Source organism: Seriola lalandi, unplaced genomic scaffold, assembly GCF_002814215.2.
Source record: "Seriola lalandi dorsalis isolate HSWRI2012SDOR001 ecotype SW California unplaced genomic scaffold, Sedor1 jcf7180002053900, whole genome shotgun sequence".
In the NCBI taxonomy this organism is placed as follows: Eukaryota; Metazoa; Chordata; class Actinopteri; order Carangiformes; family Carangidae; genus Seriola; species Seriola lalandi.
Window position 1 is genome coordinate 77,143 of NW_019524453.1, and position 21,203 is coordinate 98,345.

General features: G+C 42.3%; 1 protein-coding gene across 4 annotated transcripts in view; it reads left to right on the forward strand.

Annotated features, from left to right (window-relative positions):
* Positions 1 to 21,203, forward strand: part of magi3b (membrane associated guanylate kinase, WW and PDZ domain containing 3b) — a 121,045-nt gene that overhangs the window by 71,681 nt on the left and 28,161 nt on the right. For all 4 annotated transcript variants that reach the window (XM_023402228.2, XM_087172916.1, XM_087172917.1 and 1 more), the window contains exons 2-3: positions 6,307 to 6,423; positions 15,992 to 16,111. In XM_023402228.2, coding sequence (XP_023257996.1) covers positions 6,307 to 6,423; positions 15,992 to 16,111 — 237 coding nt within the window. The remainder of the gene's footprint in view (positions 1 to 6,306; positions 6,424 to 15,991; positions 16,112 to 21,203) is intronic.

The following is a 21,203-nucleotide window of genomic DNA, read 5'->3' on the forward strand; positions in this document are numbered from 1 at the left end:
CCCCCCCCACCCCCCCACCCCCTCCAGTTCTGCTGAGTTGGGCTGATCGTGCCTTTACCTTACAGGAGGAAGGTCGTCCCTCCATCTCCTGTGAGGTGATGGACAGGGGGGAGGAGGGTGGAGGGCAGAGAAGAGGAGAGCATATGGTTAGTTAACTTTAATGCAGACCCAGATGTTTCTCTGTGTACTTGTGAGATTACTAGGCTGAAAATGTGTCATGCTATGACCATACAAGGGAATATTTGTAGTCTTTATTGTCGGGGGACTAAAAGCACATGTGGTTCTAGTGCTGGTAAAAGGGGATATAAGCATTTCCACTGTTGTCTTTATTATGATAAAAGAGAATAAATATTCATTTCCTTTTTAATTATTTGACTGTCAATTCATTATAGATTTTTATCACTCCACAATGTTTATAAAGTCTGTGGACATAATTTGGAGCCTGGAATAATATTGTAATTAAAGCTGCAACAGTAACACTCAGTAACACTCTCTATATACTGCATTTGTTTGTGTCTCTCTCACAAAGAGACACACTCACAAATGACTGAACATAGTTTTTGAATAGTTTAATTTGCTGAAGTCAAGCCAACATCTAAAACACAAATCTAATTACCTTGCTGGATTTTTATTTTTTCTAATTGTTTTTTTGTTTTTTTTTCTCCTTCTCTTACTTCATCCTTTTAAGCTGCTTATGCCAGACCGGTGTCCCTGTGCGGGCGCACTGCTAAAATGAGGTGAAATGAAGTGTGTAGAGAGAGGTTTGGGCGTGTGAGACCACTGCCTGTTTAACTCTGCATATCTCTGTAGCCAGCCAGCCGAGCAGACAGACTGGAAACCCGGCTACACAGTGGCCCATCAGGCGAGCCGCTGCACTCCTCTAATGCAGAATCCTCCAGCTGTAGTAACACTCCACATGCCAGTTATATAAGTGAAGAGAATTCATCTGACGGTACCGCACGAGGTGTGAGATTATAAGCCAGGCTTATGGCACACCGCTCACATTCTTTGCTTCTCTCAGCGGAGTCAGTGAGATGCCCCTTGATCCCAGTCTCACCTACAGCTGTCTGAAAAATTGAGTGGAGACTCTGCTGTAGACTTGCCACTAAAAGGTGCCCAAGGCAGTTTTGTCCTCTAAAATGGTCACAGGAAGCTGCAAAGTTAGAGCAGGATGGAGGAGATCGTGGCAGGGAGGGCTTGGTGGGGGTTAGGTGACAAGAGAGTGATGAGAGGAGCCAAACCAGAGGTGTTGCAAGTGTTAGTGCCTTAGAAGCCCCCCCCTCCCGTTTTGACTGAGTGCCACAGGGGAAGAGCAGAACCTGATGAAGAGGATGTTGGTGACCTGTCATACATCACATGATGGATGGAGAGGGATCAGGGGTCTACAGTAGCATCTGTCTGCCGGGGAATATGGGTGAAGCAGAGCATTAGAGAGAAGGGTTTAAAAACACACAGTGTAAGACACACCTCGGGGCGAAATGTCAGAATGCAGAGAAAGCAGGAAACCAGAAACGTATAGAGAAGCAGAAGAAGCCAAAAACACTAACAGTGTGGCTGGTGTTTTGTTTTGAGTAGAGCTTTTAAGCCAATCATGGTTATTTAATCCAAACCATGATTTTTCCCTGACCCTAACCAAATTGTTTTTCTGTCTAAACCTAACCAGACTGAGACTGAGACTGAACCACTGAGTGTCGGATCAGAAAACTGTTGCATTTTTGCAGTGTGATTTTGGAAGAACTGACTTTTAATGTGCTGTTTCGGCGAAAGGGGCGAGATTAGATTCCTTTAATAAAATAAAATCTGTCAGGCCTGTTCGTCTGCTAGTAAGTAAATCCACTTGTTACCCAGTAAAGATCATTGGATTAAAAGCATATTGTATGTTACTTCACAGCAAGTCTGTGGAAGTCCCATGTGCATCTATTGTAGAGAAAAAAAGAAAGGCGAGTGTTCAGTCTAATAGATGTGTTACATGGGAGAGTTACACGGTCCTGCATGTGTAACCTGTGTCTTTCCGAACGTCTTTGGGCAAACTGTGTATAATTGCTGCTTTTGGTCTCTCTATGAGATGATCCAGTGCACTGAGACAGGTATCAGGGAACACTTCCACACCTGATCACATATTCCCTGTTCAGAGGACTGTTAATGAACTGACAGTCAGACAACAGAGATAATAACCTCCCAGTGGACGTCCCACATGCCTCAGGGAGAATGCCTCAGAATGAAATACAGAAATAGACACCAGACATTTGCTCACATTTCAATGTGTACGGAAAAAAAATTTAAACTTTCTCCATGAGTTTTGGGAAATTTCGATAGATGAGGCAGATTTAGGGAAAGTTAAAGCACCTCCAAAAAATAAAATTGCATCATTTTATGTCTATTAAACTCTGTGGAATGAAATTAACATCACGAAAGTAACTGATTTTTTTCCCCCTCCTTTATTGGGTACAGTGATCTCAGTAGTAAAAGTGCCATGATGTGTTTCAGCCTTACATAATGATTTTCCCAGTGAGTCTGCGTTTTCTTACAACACAGCATTAACATGTCGGCTTTTGCAATTCGTCGAACAAATCTCTTCAAGCAGATGCATGACATGTGCTTGTGTGTGAGAGAGAGTTATGTCTTGAGCTTGGAGTGTTAATCTAATTTTGTGGCTTCCGAACGAGGTGTTGGTCTAAGTGAGGGTGTTAACAGTCTGCCGCTTCACTGGGGGTGCCAGGCGCCGCTTCCATCACTGCAGATATTTTCTCTGAGCCACCAGTGTTTGAGAGGAGGAGTACTGCTGATGCTAGGTGAAATGGCAACATGGTGCGAAAATGACAGGATAGCAGAGGATCTTCATACGAGTTGGGTGTAAAGCAGCAGTAGTTTAAAGCGGTCCGCCTGTTCGGAGGAAGATTCAAAATGCAACTCATGATATCAAGGTCAATCTTCTACCGTAACAGTCACTGCAGTAGAATGAAAATGAAATTGTAAATGTTGAGAAAAAAGAGTTTTAAAGGCCAGAGTTGTGATAGAAATGACACCAACCCCCCCCCCCCCCCCCCCCCCTATGAATGTCTATTGTTAAAAGACAGTTGCTGTACAGTGTGTTCATCTGCCTGGCTGGCTGTAGAGAAATAACCTACAAGTGAGTGGATGGCTGAAGGGGTACAATAGAGCCCATTGAGCCCCCGTCGCAGAAAAAAATGAGGCCTGCTACAATAGCAGTGTTATCTGCGGGGAGGAGGAATGAGGAACTTCTCTGATGCGACAGCCTCACTAACAGTCTCTGACAGGACCCAGGATGCCACAAAGACCGCACTGTAGCACTGTACTTGTACTGCAATGAACAGATCAGAGCAGTGTGTGTGTGAGGTGGTGTCTCTATGTGTGTGTGTGTGTTTTTTTTTTCTTCTTTTTCTTTTATTTATCCAATGCCTGGTTACTGTGCCTGTTCTGATGTCTTACAGTCAGATACATCCACACCTGGCAGCTTCACTGTACCACACATCTGCTGCTGAGGACTGTTGTTGTTACTGGCATGTGTTGGGCATGTGTGTGAGCTATGGAGAGCTCTTGACTGCTGGGAGAAGAAGATGTTAGCATTCTTTCATCATCAAAGAGCAAGTTTCATCATCTCAAATGTAAAGTTTTAGCCCACAATTACACGTTCAGTATGTAGAGTAGTATTTGATGTGATTGGCTCGCACTCAGGGAGATTTTGAGAACAAGGAAAAGATCAAAAACTAGTCAAGTCAAGTTTATTTGTAACGCCTAATTTCGCATGCAAAGTCTCAATTGTCTCTACAGGCCCACAACATCAATGATTCCTGACCCAGCTTGAGCTCTCAAAGCAGACAAGGAAAAAGAAAAAGAGCTAAAAAGAAAATCCTAGCACTTCAGGAAGAAATCAAAAAAAGGAAGACAACTCCGGGGAGAAATTCAAAGAGGAAAAACAAAGTCATAGAAAGTCAAAAAGAAAAAAAAACATTTAAATTACCAAATAAATTTCTGAATCTGATAGTTCGTCTTACCCTCCCTCTACCTGTATCTGCATCCATGCAAGAAAAAGGAAGCTTTCCAAAATGTTTATGAAAGGTCTTCACTACACATATCTTTGCTATTACTGCTATTGCTGACTGTTATTGTTGCCACATTAACAGCAATTTACTGAGCCTCAGTACATTCTGAACATCACTGAAAGGCCTGTTGTTATTTCACGGATCTGGTTGTTCAGGCTTTAGGTAAACCAAGGATAACTAACAGATAGAAAAAGTTGGCAACAAGACTGTATATAGCTAACGTCGTTGACTCCTGTTGTTGATGCTACAGCACATCACTATCCCTCAGAAACATATGGAGCACATGTAGTTTGTTGAAATGGTCTCGTTTCTCTGTGTGTGAGCTGAATTTGAACAAAAAGGATATTCTGGGACAGTTTTGAGATGAGGTTGCCAGATTGGAACTTGGTTTCCCCGGTTTCAGTCTGTTTGCCTGCTAGACCAGCTGTGATGCAACCCTCTTTGGAGAGGCAGACGGAGAACATGCAACCTTTATTCTGAAAAGCCAGGCCCGCCGGGACGACGGCTCCTGAAACAGCGTCAGATGGCAGCGAGGCCTGTGGACATGAGGGGCATTCTGATGTGAGTCAACAACGGCCTCCAAAACTCGAGAGAGAGAGAGACAGAGAGAGAGAGAGAGAGTAGGTTTAGAACATGAAATAATAGGATCGCCACGCTGTCACAATAATGGCCTGTGTTGTTTTCTGTTGCGAGGTGAGGAGGAAAAGAGGATTTGAGGGTTGAGAAAGCGTGCTGAAATATTCCCAGAGCTCATCATTATTCTGTCACCCTTCCATAGTCAAGTACATCTCCCCTCTCTATTAGCACATACAGTACATCTACAGTAGCAAGATCACATCTTCAGTCCTGCTGATTGGTATTCATAGCAATGCAGAGATGAGTCGTGCTGAGCAGAGTTTGGTCTGTGCGCGCATCAGAGAGGGAAAGAGAGACAGAGAGAGAACAGGGGAGAGAAGTAGGGAAAAAAGTGATTACTTCTCTGTAGTCAAACTGTTTCAAAGCCTCCTCTCCCCCTTCTGTCAAGAGATGAGGCTCACGCTGAAGCTGAGGGCAGGCAGACACTGAAGATCTCTTCCTGTTTTCCAAACTCCTCATCATGTTCTCTCAGAGAGAAACTTTTTTCCCAGCGTGTGTATGACGACTCTGAAGTCTTCCTCTGCCATAAAACTTTGCATGAACTTCCTTTGTTTTCACAAAGGCTTCTGGGAGTTGAGAGCAAAGGCGAACTCTTTTTCATATTTTTGTATGAAAATGTCTGGCGCCTCACTTTTGAGGTTGTGGCATTGCACATCTTTGGTGAAAAGTTTCTGAGGCTTGTGTGAAATTGTTGAGACTGTAAAGACAGTCGAGCATGAACACGGCATCCATCATCTGTCACTTAGCCGTTTGGATTTCAGATTTGTTGCTTCAGACGAATGGAGGCAGTGATGACAATGAAGCTCAGCTCAGTCCAGTTTGTTCTTGGCTTTTTTTTTTTAACAAGCAAACTTCACACAGTGTGTAAGGCAGTCAGAAAAGCATTCTAGTACATCATTGCGCTGGTTTTTCCCACCAACACATTTGTTGTGTTCTCAGGCCCAAATGTCCCTCTGTAACCAAAATCTCTATTTACCCTTAACGATTGAAGTGGATTTCACAAAAGAGATCAGAGTTTAAAAATCTGTTTAACCTTTGCCATATCCCTGAATCCCCTCAGTGATCAAACTGGAATCAACAAAGGTTAAGCTTCCAAGCTGAAAGAACAGCTGAAACTGTACATACATGTGCAATGCTGCAAACACAAGTGAAAATCTTCCATGCCCAAAAAAAAGTAGATGACCAGCCATTAATTTGATAATCTGCCTTTTTAATATGTGGCCTGTATTCCACTGTATGTCTTGAATAAATATTGTTTGTTCCTGGTTTAAAAAGGAATAAAACACACAGATTTATTGAACTGAATTTAACTGAATATAAAGATTTTGGAGATATGTAGAAACTCGCTAAACTCTCTTACAAAGACAAAAGTCTATTTTGCGATATTAAGCATTCAGTGTCTGTGAAAGTACCAAAAAAAACATCTGCACTATGATAGGGTAACCGTTTTGTCAAGCAGAAAATCAGTTTGCTCTAGTGCTGCGGTATTGATCACATTGTGAGGGTACATGTCACTTGGATAGATTTCCTTTTAGGCATAAACCCTTCAGAGAGAGCGCCGCCATGTTTTTATTGACCCTTCCTGCCTCTGCCTCTGTTGTTGCAGGTAAAGTATTGAACACGGACCTGCGCCACTACCTCAGTCTGCAGTTTCAGAAGGGCTCGCTGGACCACAAGCTCCAGCAGATCATACGGGACAACCTCTACCTACGCACCATCCCCTGTAAGTGCATCATACACGGCTGCATACATAACTCCTCATTCGCTGCACTCAAAAGCTCCTTGCGGGCACAGAGCAAACCAGGAAACACACACATCATAACCTACTTTAAGTGCATATATGTTTTTTCATCCGAAGCACCGTATGGGAAGAACGAGGATGTTCTGTTCAGCTGAAAATCCGTCCCACGAGAAGCAGCGTTAACATGTTCCTCTTTCCATTAAGCTATGTGGGACTGAGTCGCACACATCGTACCTGCAAACACAAACTCACACGTACCTAATGCACAGACATTGTCATGGTCTCACAGCTGTCTGTCACACACTCCACGAAAACACACACACACACACACACACACACACACACTGTCACCATAGCAATCCGACCAAGGACATCTCTCTAACCCCCATGTAACTTATTTACTCCTGTGCCGTATCAGCACAGTGATCAGAGTCATATTCTTCCCATAAATAACCCTGTGTTTTCACTCCACTGCTCTGCTTTCACGCGCTGACACTCCGCTCAGTGGGCCCGTCACAAACTATCGTTCTTTGCTGAAATCAGTAATGGAGGGGGTAAATAAAAAGGTTGGCACTTTGGACAGCCAAGAACAACTGCAGTGAGCTGTGTATGTTTTACAGTATGTTGATTAACATTTTTTTATTTTATTTTTTTTTTAAATATTGACAATGCAAAACAGCTGCTGATGTAATAGTCTCTAGGATTGCTGCATAAAATGGCACCATATATCACTGAAAGGAGTGATAATGTTCATGATGTTTTTGGAGTGGATGTACCGGGTACAATTTGCTTTTTGCCATGCAGACAAAACACCTGGTATCTGTGAAATGTCACTTTCCAGGAGCTGAGAAGAAAAAAAACAAACAAATACATTTATAGCCCGACGCCTCTGCATTTTCTGTCTTTTTTTCAGATTACTGAAAGGTTTTATGAGCTTGAATGTTGTAATTTTTTGAAACGAAAGCATGAAAATTACCAAAATTAGAGCGACAAGGCTGTTAGTACAGAAAAGGTGCAAATTAATATCCTGATTAAGGTTTGTGTGGGTTGCAGAAATGCAGATTATTTGCCACACTGGTGCAAACATCTCTAAATTTAGAATTACAGGTTTATTTTCTCGAAAATACTTTTTTTTTTTTAAAGGTAAACTGCTTCTGTCTGCTGCCAATGTAATTTGCTCTCAAACTTCCTATTTATACATGAAGATGGTTCTTGACTTAAAAAAGAAAGGTCATTTCTGATTCATTTATTATAAGGGGCTGAATAAGGGGAAAAAAAGGGAAAAAAAAGACATTTTTAAAACACCATGTGACGCGTGGAAGTGAAATCACATCAGCAGGAGACGCTGACTGTGACGCAGTATCTGTAATTCTGAAACTGTGGTGACGTTCGCGCAGATATATTGGCCTAAATATTTACCACGTCCTGCTGAAGCCCGACTCCGCTCAGACGAACGCCATAATTGAGTGTAGTCAAGGCTTTAGTCATATGTAGAGCGACTGCTCCTGAGGCGATGACAGAGTCTTAGGCACAGCACTGTCACAAACAAGCAGCATCTCTGCTCTCCACCCCCCCCCATGGGCTGGAAGTTGCTCTGTCTTGTTCGGAGGGGACTTGCATGCACAAGTGTGAAAGTTTTTAGGAAATAAGCTGCTTACCTTTCATGTATATTTAATTTCTGATTTTTTTTTTTTTTTTTCTGGAGGGGGAAGGGATATTTTTCTCACCACCAGTACTTCTTATTTTCCATTTTCCTTCCCTCTCTGTCTGCCATCCCATCTCTCCTTCATTCACTCCCTCTTTCTTTCTTTCATATATCTGTCCATCACTTTCTAAGCTTTGCTCTTTCATGGGCAGTTGAGTTCAACTTGAATTGTTATTGAATTTTTCTTTTTCAAAGCTCAGCAGCACTGGAGGAATCTCTGGTCAGTTACAGCGGACGGACAAGATGATTATAGACTTTTACAAGACTCATGGCATCAGTGATTTCTCTTCCAGGAACACTGCAACCTGTCATTCTCACCCGCACTTTCCTCCACACACATAAGCCTCTCTGCTCTGCTCTCAGTCACTCACACTCACCTGTACACAAACCCCCGACATGAACTACCACCGCGAACATGGCTGTCTATTTTTTTTTTTTTTTAATGTACAATAGTGGCGGTTATTGAGGTTTTACAGCTCGTAACCACCATTCATCATCAGCAGCCAGTGGGCTCGCCGCATGAATCTGACTCTCTAATCCCCTGCTTGAATTACTGTCTTAATGAGCAAGAGACCAGGACTCGCACAGTGACGGCACCTCCATCATTCACTCGCTCTCGCTCGCTTTCAGTCTCCCATCCTTCACCCTCTCTATTTCACTTTCACTCTTTCTCTGTTTCAATTACCTTTGCCTGCCTTTTTTTCTTTTTTTTTCTTTTTTTTTTAAACTTGGTTTGCTCCTTTTGGTTTATTCATTTCTGCACTTTCTGTTCACTTGATTTTGTGAACATCATCAAATATGAATATATCAAAAATTATAAAAACAAAAGCATTTTCATTAATTCAATTTCCTAGTGTAATAAGTAGTTAATAACAGGGTTTATAATCACATAAATCTGCAGTTCTTATGTTTAAAGATCAACACATTCATTAAGAAAGTCCATATATTCAACTGGTCCAGAGCAGGTTCCTAGACTGACCCCTGCCATCAACCAGATTAACAAATTTTTTAACACATTTCCTCTCAAAGTATTTATAATATTCACAAGATACAAAGTTTGAAGTTCAAACATCAGCTGTCTTAAGGAATATCACTTCAGCACTTTTCTCAAGAACTCAAGAAACTACATGCATTTCCAGGTCTCTTTTGTATGACAATTACCTCTGCAGAAAACTGTCTTTAACCACAGTGGACCACAGAGCAGCTACAATACAAAGTGCTTGTTGAGTAATGGGCTTGTCTGTTTCTCCCAAAATTCACTCTCCCTCTTGCTCTCACTGCAGTTATTTGGCTCCAGCAGCTCCACCCTCTAAACATGCAGCCCAGACTCAACTCCTCACCTTTTTGTTGCTGTGCACCAAAAGGAACAGAGAAGTCATTTTCTCATCGTCAGAAATCAATACTTGGGGTAGAGGTATACAAGGCAGGTTGAAGGAGTAGTGGTACGCCACAAAATTACAAATTACAACACAAAAACAGTTTCTAGGATGTTTTAAACATCACAATTTGATGATAAATAAGAAAATCTGTGGGTGGTTTTATACCCAAAATGTGTATGACAATCACTAAAACAGCAAGAGGATTAGTAGAGATAGTTTGTGTCACTGTGCCAGTGGTCCACTTTAGTTAACAGCCAAACTGCTGTACTTCCATACAACTGCAGCTGATCTGTGTTTGTGCGTGCTAACAACACTACGGAGTCAATTCTGCTGAGGTCAAGCACTTTGTGGCCATAATGAAAGTATTAGTTTCTACTTTTAGACCAGTTTAGTTCAGCATAGTTCATGTTGAAAGAAAAGAAATATGAAAGACAGGCAATGACAGACTTGTCTGTACTGGAGGAATAGACAAGTGAGGAGAAGAGAGACAAAGAGAGCAAGGTCTTATACTGTCTATGTGTGGTAAATCCCTGTGTCTCCTTCACTGGGTTTTGGGATGGGCTCCATCTCATTTGGATTCTCACAAAAACACCAGAGGCTCTCAAGAGCCCTGGAGAGGACAAAAGGAGGAGGATTTTTTTTTAAGACGACAGAGAGCTCAGGGTCACACGCAGTCCCTGGACTCCCCACTGAGATTAGAGATGGGCAGAAAGAGTTTGATCTCTCACAAACTGTCCATCTCAATAGTGTGTGTGCCCGCGCACGCACACACACACACACACACACACACACACACTGATGGTGCAGGTACACATGCACAGTAATTCAGGGGGAATCGGGACACGTCTTGGACACATACATCTCTGCCCTGTGACCTTTCTGCTTAGAGAGATTCTGCTACCATTTCAGGAGCCGATTCTTTGTTATCTTTTCATATCTTCCTTCTCCTCCCTGTCTTCCTCAGCGGACCGTTATTGTATTGTAGGGTAAAAGAATAGAAGGTTTTAAATAAGTTGTTTTGTATTTCTTACCTCTGTGTCATTAGTTAAAAGTGAACACTTTCACCATCATCTGCCCCCGGCAAGAAACCACATCTGGCGGCAGAGAAAACGTACTAATAGCCCCTTTAATAACATTAACTTTTTGGGGGAAGGGGAGTAAATATCTTCTCGTTAAAGGAAAGACAACTCAGTCTGCCTGTATGTTCATGTTTATTGGTTTGTTGCTGTGTCACATTTGACAGGCATGATAGATATCAGGTTGTGTATAATGCTATGATGATGTCACTGCGATGTTTAGTAGCTGTCAATCATAATTATGTTTTATACATGGTACAGCAGCTTTGCATGGATGGTTCACTTATGTTTACCTGTTGGTAATTCAGATTCTTTTTTTCTCTGTTTCTCAGCCACAAACATTGAAGCTAAAATTTATTAGATGAAAGTAAGAACAGGAACAAAGGAACCAAACTCTAAAGAGGAGATTCAGGTACAAGCTACAAAAACGAATAGAAAAGAAATAAAATGGCACTGTTTCTGTCTTGCTGCCTCCGCATTCCACAAACAATCAGGGGCTTATGTTATGGCCATGAATAAACATCACGATCTAACCTCTTTGCAGCAACAAAACCATGCAGAAAAAACTGTAGCCTACAAGATTCTGTTTTTTGTGCCATCCCAAAGTGAGTGCTGGCCTCGACCTGTCCACCCCTATGAAAATTGTTTGACTCAACCACTGCTCTCCTGTTCCCTCTTTCTTTCTTGCCATTTCAACGGCAATGCCCTAAGCCATCTTTTTTTTTTTTTTCTTTTTTCTTTTGAAGCACCAGCATAAAACTATGCACGAAATCACCATGTTAAATTTAAGGCCTGCCATTTCTGACTGACTACCTCTGATGTTCCCGTTGTGACATCCTCCAAGTCCAGACGGTTCGTAAAATAGGTCTCAGCAGTGCACAGGCCTGAGACCTTGCAAGACTAAATTGACAATTTGTTTCAGTAAAGGACAGACAGACACACGTAAATGCATAGCTTCAACCTCGCATGGCCATAAAATGAAAGAAATAACTTGACATTTTGAAAGATACGCTTTTTCACTTTCTTCCCAGGAGTTAGATGAGACAACTCTGTGTCCAATGATGTTTATATATCCATGTAATGAGGAAATGTTGTTAATTTACATGAGTGAAATGCTCACTGAAATGTTTTTCCCCTCAAATATCTGATATTGCAGTACGACATCCAGTCGAGGTGACTACAGCACTTTTTTAAGCACTCACAGCACTTGGTTAAAGTTAGGGAAAGTAAATGGAATGGACTGCACTTATATAGCGCTCAAACGGCTTTACAGTGCAAGCCACATTCACCCATTCACACACACGTTCATACAGCGCTTTTCCCTACACATACAGTATAGCGCTTTTCTACCATACACGCACATTCACACACCCATGATACATTGAAGGGCAATTTGGGGTTCAGTATCTTGGTCTTGCTTAAAGACACTTCGAAATGCAAACTTGAGTAGGCAGGAACCAAACCGCTGGACAACCCGCTCTACTTCCTGAGCCCCCAGCCGACCCGATTGTGGTCTGGTTTAATACAGAAAAAATTATGTTGTTGGTAGTTTTATTTTGGATAGAGCCAGGCTAGGTGTTTCCTCCTCTTTCCAGTCTGTATGTTAAGCTAAGCTAACTGGCTCCTGGCTGCAGCTTCAAAATTATGAGAGTAGTGTTGATCTATCTATCTCTTGTAGCTACACCTAATACAATTCAAATGTATTCCCTGATGTATCAACCGACACTGTGAATAACTTGATATGCTGACAGAAAATCTTTGTTTTCTTTTATAAAGCCTCTCTACACACAAGCTCCTCTCTTGTCTTGTTTAATTAAAGGTGTTGTATTGATATTATATCAATGCACTGTTACATTTTGTTTGAACAATCAGCCTCCAACAGTGTATTTGAAGGCACATCCAAAGTGTCAATGTCCTTATTGCAAAGGAAAGTACGACAGGATTTTACAAAGTTCTGCTTTAAAAGATTTGATGCTTTCACTCGGCTCTACCCTCAAAGCTCAGCAAGCCCTCATTATATTGTCAGCGAATGATCCACAATAGGAGACTTATGGTATATATCGGTGTGACATCCAGGATGATGGCTCAGGGAGATACTTGGCAGGTACATAACTGTGGCTCAAGTAATTGGGCTACAGGGGACATCTTTGAGGGACCACAGCCAGTGCCAGCAGGCAGACAAGTTGGTAATGAGAAGCAGCAGAGGCTGGCATTCTCACACACGATGCAATGTCAACAGCTTTTGGTAACGCAAACTGTGGTATCAAGGCACATTGTGGAAGGAAAGCCTCTCTGATGGTTTTATTTTCTTTTTCAAGAAAAAAGATTTTCCTCCTCTGCTTGGGTGCGGGGAAGCTGTCACAGTCCAATTAGCGGGAAAATATGAGAGTGGAAAAACAAAAGGGAATGGCAACATAAAGTTACTTAATAGGCCATTGGGCCATCACAATCTGCACTGCTAATTGGTGCAGGCTCCACAAATGTCAAGAAATTTGTGGTCCTGGTCAAAATTATTGGCAGCCCTGAATTTCAACTACATAATTCATATGTTAAATTAACCAATTGTGTAAAATCAGAATATAAAATCATCCAACTTTATTGAAGAAAAGGAAAAAAAACAACTTAATAGTGCAAATGAAAAATGTACCCTAGACACAATTATTGGAACCTTTTACTAATATTTGTGTTTCTTTGGCAATAATGACTACCTGTCATCATTTTTTACCATCACAACTTCTCGCAGCTGTCTCCTGGTAGTTTCTCTTCCATTGCTTTATGCCTCCAAGCTCTTTTAAGTTTGCAGGAGTTATTTTTGCAATGGCAAGTTTCAGCTCTCTCTAAAGTATTTCACTGGAATTTCGATCAGGACTCATTGCTGGCCAGTTTAAAACAGTCCGTCTTCTCCTTTTCAACCATGTTTATCTTATGTGCTTTGGGTCGTTATCCTGCTGAAATACCCAAGACCGTCATCTCTTGTACCGGAGGCAGCAAAGCAGCCCCAGGGCATGATAGAACCTCCACCATGTTTTACTGTAGGTAGCGTGTTCTTTTCCTTATCGGCCTTATTTCATTGCCTATAAACAAACTGATGCACTGCATTCCCAAACAGCTCTACTTTGGTTTCATCTGTCCATAGAACATTATCCCAGAAGGACTGTGGCTTATCTATGAAAGTTTTCGCGGAGCCTTTCTTTCACTAGTCGTTGGCTCCTTGGCTGAAGCTGATGTTTCTTCCACAATCTGCACCAACCTTCGCAGACTTCTCTCAATGAGTTTCTTCTTCTTATTATTAATCTAAAAACTTCTTCTTCTTCTTCTTTTAAGGTGCAACTTATTACTTGACTTGACTGTGAATGAAGATTCATTCACTGGCTAATTCAGGTCATGTGAACACTGAAAATCAAGATATCTTACTTGTTTTTAAGCTTGTTTGAATAATGACTTTAAATTCATCAAAAGACAATAATTGTGTCCAGGCTACAATTTGTGTTTTTGTTATTTCATTATTATGCAAGTTCTCTTTTGTTCAGTAACCTTGGACATTTGATTAAATATTCTGGTTCATTTGCATTTATTCCTGGAGATATTCTGAATTATGCACTTGAAATTCAAGGGTGCCAACAATTTTGACCAGGGCTGCACTCAGGATATGCAGCAACATATTTCAGTGAAAGTGCATCATAGTCGTAGAAGAATATGCTATTTAAATTTTAGTTTCAATGCAACTTACTGTTATCAAACAGATCAGCGAATGTCCTCAATGTATAGTTAATACAAAGCCCTACTGTTGTTTGTTGCTGCCACTGTGTCTTTTTGCTGTTGTACTGAGGTATACTGGGGGTCAAATTGCCTGAATGTGTGAAAGAATATTCAGTCATTAAACTCTGATCCTGATACAGTACATACTCCGCTTCTGACTCATCTCACAACAAGACATTTTTGGCCTCAGTTGAATATCATTTCAGTGTGCTCTGATTTCCTCTGACATAGAAATCAGGTTGATCTGAGGCTTTAAATTGCCTGCGTTTCTGAATATAAATGACTATTTATGTTAGCCTCTGCGATCCACTGGTGGTCCGCCTGGGTTTTTTTCAAAGCCCTCCTCCTACCCTCGCCCCTCTGTCCTCCCTGCGACCCTGAAAAGGATTCACCAGGCTTAGTGAATAAATGTATTTGTTCCATAACCACGGGTGACAGTAAATTTAGGTGACAGAGATTGCTATGGAATGTGGCACAGATGATTGGTTCACGCTGTGCGCTCTGTTCAGCCTCCCGTGCAATAAACAACTGGCTGTCTTTGCTCCTGCTCAGCTGTGGTTACTTCTATGGAGTTTACAAGTTTGGTGGCGCACCCCCTAATTAGCATTGAGTGCAATCGTGACACAGTCCTGCTTATCTATTCATGGAATATGGTTTACATAATCCTCGTGCTAATGTAATCATTCGGTGTCCATTTGAGCCTTGTGGATATTCATCTTGGGAAGAAGAGAACTCCTGTTGGTATTGAAATAGACTGGCTTCACCGCAGGAGCAAAATCTGCACTCAGAATGGCCTCGTGTCATTTGCATTGACGCTACAATCCATGGGACTGAATGAAACTGAACCACACCAGGAGGTTACACAACCCACTGCTTCCATCATATTTCATTCCCCTAATTTTCTCAGCTGTGTTTTTTTTTTCATTTCAGCTGTATTCAGTACATATATCAAAAACCTCCCAATAATAACTTGTTAGCAGAAGCTGCAGTTACTCAAAAAGGATTAAATGAATTACGTCCCTCACTGCTCCACAGGCCTTCATTAATTATCCATCTTTCACAGGATGGCACCAAGGTCTTTCTGGCTCTTTGTTCTAATATGCAATACCCACCCTTCCTTAAATGTGCCACAGTGTTGTGCAGAGATAGATCTCAAAGCCACTGTTACAAAGGGGATCCTCTGTGTCTTGTGAATCATGGATGATGTCAGATGTCAGTTAAAGCTTGTTCTCAAACTGCAGTGTATCTGTAGTGAACTAAAACTTTTTATTCACAAGTTCAGCAGCCAAACCCATGATTGTGACACAGCTTGTTGCATCACTGAAAGACAGGAAGCAGATGCTCAATAAAGAACTGGAGCTGGATGTTTGTAATTTTGCTTTAGTTCTGTGAAAACCTTGAATGTGTTTGCGTTTCACTTGATGAATTCAGCTCCGAAGCTGTGAGCTGATGTCATTACTGCAAAAACACCCCGTTTTCACAGATGCTCTAAAGTCTCCATCTCCACAGCAACAGCAGCATTTTCAACACACTTGTCTTATCTACACTTGTTTGCACTTATGTTTCTTATCTGGAACATGTTGGGACATGTATGTTTATGCGTCTCTCTTCTTTTCGTCTTGTTTCCCCAGGCACCACGCGACTTCCTCGAGAGGGGGAGGTGCCCGGCGTCGACTACAACTTCATCAGTGTTGGCGACTTCAGGATCCTGGAGGAGAGTGGCCTTCTCCTGGAGAGTGGGACCTATGATAGTAGGTGTCACCGCAGTGTTAAGAGTATTAGAGACCTGTGTGTGGCCGCATGCATTTACCTACAAGATTCACACTGACAGCTCTCTATAATGGACTGAGGGTAAGCTCAATATTCACAGTCAGTATGACTTACAGCCTGCCTTTGTGAAATGGTGACAAGCAGGATGAAATGTATTGATCAGTGAAACATGATTAAAGACTAGTTGGAAGTGACAGGCAGATTAGCAGCGATACTCGCAGCCCTTGAGATGAGCTCCACTATTCAGTTTCTCCACTCTGTGTGTAGAGCGGGCCACTGAGGGATGAAGTATGCAGACCTGAGATTTAAATATAAATGGAAATACTGTAAAAATTCACACAAGGGTTTAACTTTTTTTTTTTGTCAGCAAGGATTAACATAAACCTTACATTTGTCAGAAAGTAAATGTTTTACCAGCCAGCCTTTTAGAACCAGAGAGAACCAGCAATGACAGGTGTGGTGCAGGTTCAGATTCCTTATTCTGTCCAAAACACTAAAACAGGGTGTAGGTTACCGTGATAACCAACATTGCAGTCATACGTCTGGTGTTGTTTTTGGGATTGTGAAGTTTTACTGACTTAAAGAGGACTTTACATTTTTACAAATACACATATTAAACATTATTTCTTGACTGAATATTTTTTCATGTGACTGTGATAAAATACAATTCGGGAAGATATACCTACAGAAAATGCAACTGCAGATTATGATACATTTTTTGAGGCGCTTGGTCTCATGACCTTAGCGTTTCTAAAATCCCGGCTACACCTGGTTTCCTGAAACACTGATCTGAGTTTGAATCTGGCAGAAAAAGATCTTTGACATATGTCAACCATTCAGTCCATTTTAACTGCTAACTGCAGCTACTTGTAAAGGCCAAATGTAACAAAAGTGGGTTAGTTGAGCATTTAAATGTGGCAGAAGGTTAATTAAAATGTAAATATGCAATATGTAAGTGCTAACTGCATCAAAAAAGGAAAACCCTAAAAATCCTTTAGGGTGCTACCAGCTAGAAGTCCATTGCCAGCAACAGTCCACTCACGCAGAGAGAGCTTGTTCTATGTTTGAATTCAACACTCATGCACACTTGTGGTGTGTGTTGGTCTTTAAATTTATTTGTGTGCCCATGTACGTTGCTTCCCTCTGTGTGTTCTACGAGTCTGTGTCAGCACCTCTGTGTCCGCTCTTGCTAATACAGTGTACAGTACATATTCACACAATAATGTGGGAGCATGCAAGCAGCTGTAGCACCTGATGGTGACCTTATGTAAACCAGTCAACCTGCTGATCCCACCGGCTGGCTGCACAGTCACACATCAGGAGGTCCCGCTTGTGTTCTTACTCTCAAGTCGTGCTTTATTCATGGGATAAACCAGCCTTCTCCTTTTCCTCCCTCTCTCCTCTCACAGACCTCTTTTACTCAGACAGTTCAAGGCGGGAATGTCGCACCTTTATTCCGCCTCGCTGTTCTGTATAAAAAGTAAAATCACGGAATAGGGAGGGCATTGTTGTTCCGCCTTTAAGCCAGCGGCGGAGGCAGTCACGGAGCCAAATCGATGTCGGTGGAAAAGGTGGGACAGACGTTGATGCTGTTGTGCTACACGTCATGCCGCCATGCTATCTAAAATCACACACGGGGGCGGCTTTATACCGGCTTTGTTTGGCTCAGTGTAAACAAGCAAAGGCAGCATAATGGACGGCCTTCTTATCGGCGAGGATCTCTGTATAAAAGCAGCTATAGACAGATACACGCACCCTTCCCACACCGCCTCTCTTAAAAAATAATAATTTCATAAATGTTCGTTTGCCAGCATGTAGCTGCAGTTAACATGTGAGTCAGTTGTGACTTCTACTTAACAACAAGAAGACAAGTACAGGCATGTTCTTTCCAGTAAGAAGTTTACACAATGAGGGATATTCCAGCTGAATGGCCAAATATTTACCATTTCTAACACCTTACACTACAATGAAGCATACGCACTTGCCCTGCATTCAGAGGTCTTAGAAAGTCAGACGGTCGCAGTGTATTTGTGTCATGAGGGGATTGGAACGGAGGATTTCTCTCACATTGCGCAATGATTATGGCAATAACATGATAATCTTCCTGCTCTCTTTAAGCTCATTCTTTCTCACTGCAAATCCAAGCTGCTGTAAAATGGGAGAGGATTTTTCTAAATGTTTGAGGGGCAAGCTCTGGTCGCATGAATGGACCTTCTTCTGCACCATTCTCCCATTCCCATTCAGCTGCATCTTGTGCTTCCTATATGATGGAGAATTAAAAGATAAAGTCAAATCCTCATCCAGAGAGAAAGCGCCTTAAGGCTGACAGCAGCTTCCTCTGGGTGTGCACAACTGTGTGTCTGCGTCTGTGTATCTGAGGAAGTTTGTGTGTGTGTGCGTGTGTGTGTGTGTGTGTGTGTGTGTGTGTGTGTGTGTGTGTGTGTGTGTGTGTGCGCGCGCGTATTTACGGATGGTGAAGTGCATATTTTAACATGAAGCGTGATGGGCCTGTTGAGGCAGTTTTCTTCCAACAGTCCCTGATCCCTGTGATAAGGTGCCAGTCCCCCCTACCCTCATCTTTGTAGCACAGTGGCAGCAATGACATTAGACACACACAGGTATACACACACACACATATATGAGGACACACTTGTACATCTTTGCACATATATAAATCCCGTCCTTCCTTGTGTCGGGACAGATCATCTAAGAACTCAAAGATCAGGTTTCAAGAGCTGCCAAGTCACCCACAAGCTGTCCTTCATCTCTGAGCCGGAGCCAGGCGGGATTTACACCTTTTATAGAAAGGTTCACTGTGGGTAGGAAGGGAGAAATGGAGAGCAAACTGTGGAAGAGCATATGACAGAGAGCGGGTGTTGATAAAGAGGCGTGCTGAGCTCCTCCGCTCCCAATGGAAACCTCCTTTCCTGTGGAAGCAGCATTGCCTTGGCGGCACGCAGATGTGTGGATTAGCTTCTCAAAAGTTGGAAGGTTTCAGTATACTATCCCTGAGAGAGAACTGAACACTCTGATAATGGCTGCCCCCCCTTCTCTTTCTCTTAAACCCAGTCAGCACAAGCCCTCCATGGCTACTGTGGCAGAGAGTGTTGATCTCTCAGCGGCACAGTCAACTCAAAGAGGAGCTGGAAGTAATTGGATCGTGGAATGGGATTTACTCCATTTAGTTGTGCTTCAAAAGCAGCCTATTTTTTTTCTTGAAAAAAGAGGGAAATAAACAACGCCCTCTTGTATAGGTCACATGGGTTGTATTCTTCCTGTAAAGAGTTCATGAATTACCTCCGGTTTAAAAGTGCACAGTAAGTGAGCTGTGCTCAAGGTACTAAGCTAATGGGATTCTTAGCTAATCATAATGGTCTCACTAATAGTCCCAAATGACTTGCCTGAATGCTCATTATGTTAATGGTTCATGTATAACAGTTTTTCTCTACTTAGAAGATATTTTATGGGAGTCATTTAATGCATTGTACAGATAATTTCAATTTAAACACTCTCTCTTCTCCTCTTTTATAAATCACCCTGTCATCTGTGACTCTGTGTATCCATCACCTTCTCTCAATAAACGCTGATCAGAGGTTAAGACACAGCACACATGCATACCTAGCCAGGGTCAGACTGTTTCCGTGGGTCCAAGCTGCTCTATGAGTGTTAGGGTACATGCCAACTACTTCATGTTGGTCCTGAGGGTCCCAGGTTGCCTGCCAAGCAGACACATAAGCCATCTGTGCCAGGCGCTGAGAGCAAGTCTCTCTGGACTTGTGGTCCCTCCTCAGTCTCTGTGCCTCTGAGGGTCAGGTTGGGACACTCTTTCAGAGCAGCAGGACAAGAGCTGAACAGTCCAGTGCAGTGAAGTGCAAGACTGGAGGGACAACTGCCAGGAAAATTAAATTCTGCACATAGAGAGGGTTTTTTTTTTTCTTTTTTCTGACAAACGACATTGCTAATCTTCTACCAGGGAACAGGAAATTCTGCCAAATTGAGATCCACTTCAAACCTGTTGTTTTGGAATCCCCATTGTGATAATGAGTCAGATTTAAACAAGGAAGGAAAACAGACAGTGGATTAAATTGGGTGTGAATGGGAGAGCAGTATTCATACATTAGATGCGATGTGTGGCATACTGGGTGGATGGATTTGTGGTTGTGTGGCTCTGTAACTGTAACTGTCTGCTCATGATCTTGGCGAGATAAAAGAGCGCTCATGACCTTGTGTAGCTTATGCATAGTGCCCTTGACAACAGGAGTCTTTTTATTACGAGTAGCTGATTTCACCACCATGAAATTGCTTGCACGCACTTTGAAAGAGGAGGCTCGCTCTTCCTGGCTCATCAACCCTGTGACACGAGGATCACAAGTAATGTCAGACGAGCTCCCCATCTCATCAGCTTATGAGGCTTCCCGCCATTTATAATGGCAAATGGTGCCACAAATCTTCACTGACACGCCGCTTTCACACACCTCTATATTTGCAACGCACATTTATTAGGGGGCCAAGAGACATGTTTGTAAGTAATTAATCACAGGGGTAGCGTCTGTCTGATGAATGTCAACGTGTGGCAGGAGACAGGCGGAGATTAGCCAGCAAACCCAATCTCTCCTTGCTATCTCTCCTGTTAATGAAGCCATCCTTGACAAATGCGGATGAATGTCGCTTAGTAAACAGAGAGTCGAGTGACAGGGAGGGAGGGGGCGGGCTTTCATCCAGCCTCCTTCTCCTCCTCAACCTTTCTGCTGCTTTGAGGAATCTGAGCATAGCTGCATTAACCCAGTTTGCTGTTTATTGTAGTTGGCACGCCTGAGGAGATGAAGGCCAGACTCAAGATGGGCTCACTTATCAAAAAAGCGGTTGTGATGTTACTGTATCGTGCTCTAAAGCCACTGGAATGACTATGATGTTTCCTCAGAGCCCTCTGTTCTTCCTGGCATGCATGCCATTGCCGTCTTTCCCTCTTTGTACAGAGTTATAAATGATCTGGAGCTGATACATGCTGCCCTTATAGTGCAGCATTTGTCATGTCTGCATGTTCATGCTTAAGTACATCAAAGGTTTATAATA